The sequence below is a fragment of the Oncorhynchus mykiss genome, chromosome 15, assembly GCF_057628025.1.
Source record: "Oncorhynchus mykiss isolate SJ-2025 chromosome 15, ASM5762802v1, whole genome shotgun sequence".
Lineage (NCBI taxonomy): Eukaryota > Metazoa > Chordata > Actinopteri > Salmoniformes > Salmonidae > Oncorhynchus > Oncorhynchus mykiss.
The window spans coordinates 66,817,893-66,822,175 of record NC_143036.1 but is presented as its reverse complement, the minus strand read 5'-3'; the positions used below and the strand labels follow the sequence as shown (position 1 = coordinate 66,822,175).

Below are 4,283 nucleotides of genomic sequence, written 5' to 3'. Positions count from 1 at the left end.
CCAGCTACCCTACTTTCATGTTTGCTGTAAGTATGACATGGCATACTAAATGGAGTGTCTTGGATTTCCCTACAGAATAATCAAACTGCTCTAAGACCAGGTGTAACAACAGTGTTCATGCGTCTAACAGTCTACCTATTTTATTATGATACTATTTGACCCATTAGTTTATTTTCTATCTTTATTCAGTCTGCTTTCTGAACACTTACTGTGTGTAACGTAGGATAAATGAGCCACACCTGGGACTGACAGCCCAACAAGGCTTCGTTCACAATATCAACGGTTCTACCCCGTTACACATGCACGTGCCTATATTTATGAATGGTTCAAAGTCTATGCCGGTGCCAGAGGTTAGACACAGGTTGTTCCGCAAGTGCAAACCTATGTCTGCTGGGGTGTGTGCAGTCAACATCACATGGGGATGGGATTTCACAGGATGTACCCTTGGCCGTGATACGTCGTCACATACTTAACCCTTTGCTTCCTCATAAAGAAAACTCAGTTTTGTGAGACCAAAATAGACATTAAAAGTTTAATACAAACTAGATTGAATATGCAACAGTTGCCGGAAATGACTGATAAGAAAACCTCCCACAGATTGTTTGTCACTCACTACTCATTGAATTGACAGGCACCTACTTCCAGAACAGGTCCTGGTTCTCTGTGACTGAAGAGATTTAAATATACAGTACCTCTTCTTGAATTCTTGTCCAGACTTCTCAGTAGCCTGTCTCTCTTTTTTTCCACCTCTCTCATATCATCTCTTCCCTATCTCCTGTGTTTCTTTTCTATTTCATTCCTTTCTTCAAACCCTCCCACTCCTTTCTGTATTCCTCCTCTTCAGTTCTTTCTCATCTTCAAAATGTTTCCTCTCCCTCTCTCTTCCTCTCTCCCACTGTACACCCTGTCACCAGCTATTGAGAATGAATATATACTCATGTAAAAACAATTACAATCAAATACTAAATAATTCATTATTGCAAATCAACGTGTAGTGAGTTGTGTCTGTCATGTGTTTCACCTTAAAGATAGTGACTGTGGCCTTGTCTGGTGCATGTGGACTGTGTCATGGACAATATTGAGTAAGCTCACATACAGATATAGTAACTTCATTTGATCACACCTGTTGCTGAGAATTTTCCAGGACATTAAGATGAGCTTCGTGATTTACATACATTCACAGAAAATTCACTGAAAACACACACGAACACAATTATATTAACAGTAGTGCACTTTTAATGTTGCCAACTTTTAATAGCCTGAACACTGATCAAGAAACATTATGGACTAAACATTCATTATTTTGCTACGACAATGCAGGTCAAATTAAGATCCTATATCTGTACAAATAGATAATAATACGTAGCACAGTCAAAACACATGCTAGGAGTTAGGATTGGATATGTTGTTATTATAGCAACAGGGAAGTAAAACTAGTGTGTTGAGGGTTTGATTCCCTCGTGACCCATATGCTGAGTATGTGGCAAACAAGTTTCTGTGGATAAAAGTTTACATGCTACATGACTACACTATGTTATAATTTTGTTATAACATCTGTTATAACATTTGTTTTGGCACATGAGTATGCAGGCTTTATTGAATGATCTACATCTTAGCCCTGGGGGGGGCGATGTTGAGCGAGTGAAAAAAATTATCCAGTGTGGAGAGATACTCCTCTGGGTGACAGCGTAGATGAGCAGCGTGCACAGACTCCTTCCACTTCCTGGTTTCCACAGCAATGCCCCGCTTCCTCCAGAAGTCGAAGACCGCCTCCATGGCGACGGGGTCGCACAGCGCGTCGTTCTCGCAGAAGAAGAAGAGCGCCGGGGCGGTGACGGGGCTGTTGTAGAAGACCTGGATTGACTTGTCGTAGTAGTACACCGTCTGGGACTTGAAGAGCCAGAAGTAGAGCAGAGCAGTGTATCGCACCAGGGGCTCGATATGAGGGAACAGGGTCAGACCCAGGCCTAAGGCACACACAGACACACACAGATTATTTTCAAGGTTAATTACATTTCCAATTATTTTCTCTGTCACACATCCACACACAAACTAACCCATACACACACCCACACACCGTCTCAGTAGCAGATCCCTCTCCTTTCTCAGAGTAATAATCCAAACTGACAATCCTACCTCCTTTCCTTCCCCTCTCTCACCTTTAGCCATATGCTCCAGCGACCCGACCGCCATGCTGTCATAGACATGTCCTACGACCCGTTGGGCCAGGCCTGGGTACTTGTGTGGCTCCCTGACCATCTGGCTGAGCAGCTGGGTGAAGGTGTACCCGCCGATGGAGAAGGCGTGGACCAGAAGGGGGCGACCTTTGAAACGCGGGTCTCCCAGGACCTCCAGGACCTCAGCCCCGTACTCCAGCCCCCAGCGAGGCCACAGGAAGTGCCACACAGTGCTCTCCACAGATAGGATGTCCAGGCCGCGTTCCAGGTAGAGGTCCCGGTACTTCGCCATGGCCCCCGGTCGGGCGCCCAGCCACGGGAAAAGCAGGAGGAGGGGACGGGGGGAGGAGGAGGGCGAGGATGGAGAGAGGGTTGGTACATCCAAAGGGGAAGGGGTGAGAACTGAGGAAACGTTGTGGTGAGAGGGCAAGTCTGGGAGCAAGGGGGTGGAGAGGGAGGGTGAGGGAAAAGGAGTGTCTAGATGGGAGGAGGTGGGGGAGATGGTGGGAGAAGAGGGGGATGGGTTATTGCCCCCTGGTGTCCGGCTGGTGTAGTAGTATGTGATGCTTCTGGTGACCCTCTGGGCTATGAACCGCCACTCTCCCACTATCACAGACATGTCTGGCCCAGATTGGGAGTTACTGTGGTGAAGGAAAAGGGGAAAGAATTAACGCAGGAGTAGAACAGAGGGAGAAAACTGTCTGTGTCAGTCTGTGCCATCATGCCAACTCTTTGTCACTCATTGTCATATTTGGGTTGATGATGACAGGTGTTGGCAAGACCACAAACAGATCTGGGACCAGGCCAGGAAATATGAGCAAAAAAAAAACCATTATTATTATTTGCTTAATTTAAGTTATTTGGCATGAAGTAGTAGAGCATAGTAGAGCATATTAACAAAATGGACCTGTATCTGTGCTTTTATTGAACCTTTATTGAAGACTGCTGTAAGACTGAAACATATCACCACATGGACAGGCTGCATCCTTGGTTGTGTTGTTGAACTGTCCTAAGCTTAAAACGTTTATGTGAACTGTAGTGTCTTAGCTCTTATTACTTAATAATCAAATAACTTATATTAGGCAAATAATGAAATGGTTAAATAGCTCAGCATCTGTCATTTCTACATACCCAGTTTGATGCAACTTCTTCAAACAAAGCCAACGTCACACAGCAGGCAGCGTTCATAGAGTTCTGCATCTGTACCCCATGAAGAATTTGAGAATCCTCATAGCAGTTGAAAATCTGCCCACCCTCCACGGTCTTCTTTCTGTGAATTAACCACTTTAATAGATTCGAGCATTCATGAACCGTCCGTTATAAACGAACTCGATAGGGTTGGAAATAACCACAACTTTCAAGATCCTGAGTTTATTCGATTCTGCGCCGCTCCAGTCCGTTCCGTGTCCTGGTTTTACTCGTGCCCTTCGTTTCACCTAGTGGGCGCGGAAAAACAAACTCAACTGCATATTCACATACGCTTTTCCATTTGCCGTTAAATGTCACGAGAGCCCAGGTCCGTTGTCACGGTCCACAAACAGAAATCATATTATCGGACCTGTCTTTCCGTTGCATTTTAGGACTGTTTGAACTGTCATCATTACACTGTAAATAAGTGTAAATGCATAACCAATTTATCGTAGTTTCACAAATGGCATCGGGCGCGCGCCGCTCTTGCACGTTCTGACTTCATACATTGTGATTAACTATAGAACAAGATGAAAAGACAGAGTTGTTCCTTGGCTGTTCGACAGAGGCACATATTTCAAAAGAACATCCTCTTCCTGATAAGAATGTCGGTGTCTTTCCTAGTATGAGGGGTCATACTGGGAAAGTAGGCCTATGTCATTTGTCAAAAGTATCTCATGACAGGACAGTATGCACACACTGCAGTACATAAGGTTGTTACTGTGTGTTATTCTATTGGTCATGATTAGGTTATTTATTTACCGGTCAAGGTTAATTACATTTTAAATGATTTTCTCTGTCACACATCCACACACAAACTAACCCATACACAAACTAACCCATACACACATCCACACACAAACTAACCCATACACACATCCACACACAAACTAACCCATCCACACACAAACTAACCCA

At 44.5% G+C, this 4,283-nt stretch overlaps 1 protein-coding gene across 1 annotated transcript; it reads right to left on the bottom strand.

The window, feature by feature from the left end:
- Positions 1-1,218: 1,218 nt before the first annotated feature.
- On the bottom strand, positions 1,219-3,931 carry LOC110490586 (transmembrane protein 53). Its single transcript, XM_021564027.3, has 3 exons — positions 3,309-3,931; positions 2,160-2,818; positions 1,219-1,967 (listed from the first exon to the last, which is right to left on the bottom strand). The coding sequence occupies exons 2-3, from the start codon at positions 2,794-2,796 to the stop codon at positions 1,606-1,608; spliced, it is 999 nt and encodes a 332-aa protein (XP_021419702.1). The 5' UTR covers positions 2,797-2,818; positions 3,309-3,931; the 3' UTR covers positions 1,219-1,605.
- Between the last annotated feature and the right edge of the window lie 352 nt (positions 3,932-4,283).

Bases quoted from the DNA above. Each gene is read 5' to 3' on its own strand.
- LOC110490586 (XM_021564027.3), bottom strand. From the start codon at position 2,796: ATGTCTGTGATAGTGGGAGAGTGGCGGTTCATAGCCCAGAGGGTCACC. The intron at 1,968-2,159 runs GTGAGAGAGGGG...TGTGTGCCTTAG, and splicing joins GCTGGAGCATATGGCTAAAG to GCCTGGGTCTGACCCTGTTC.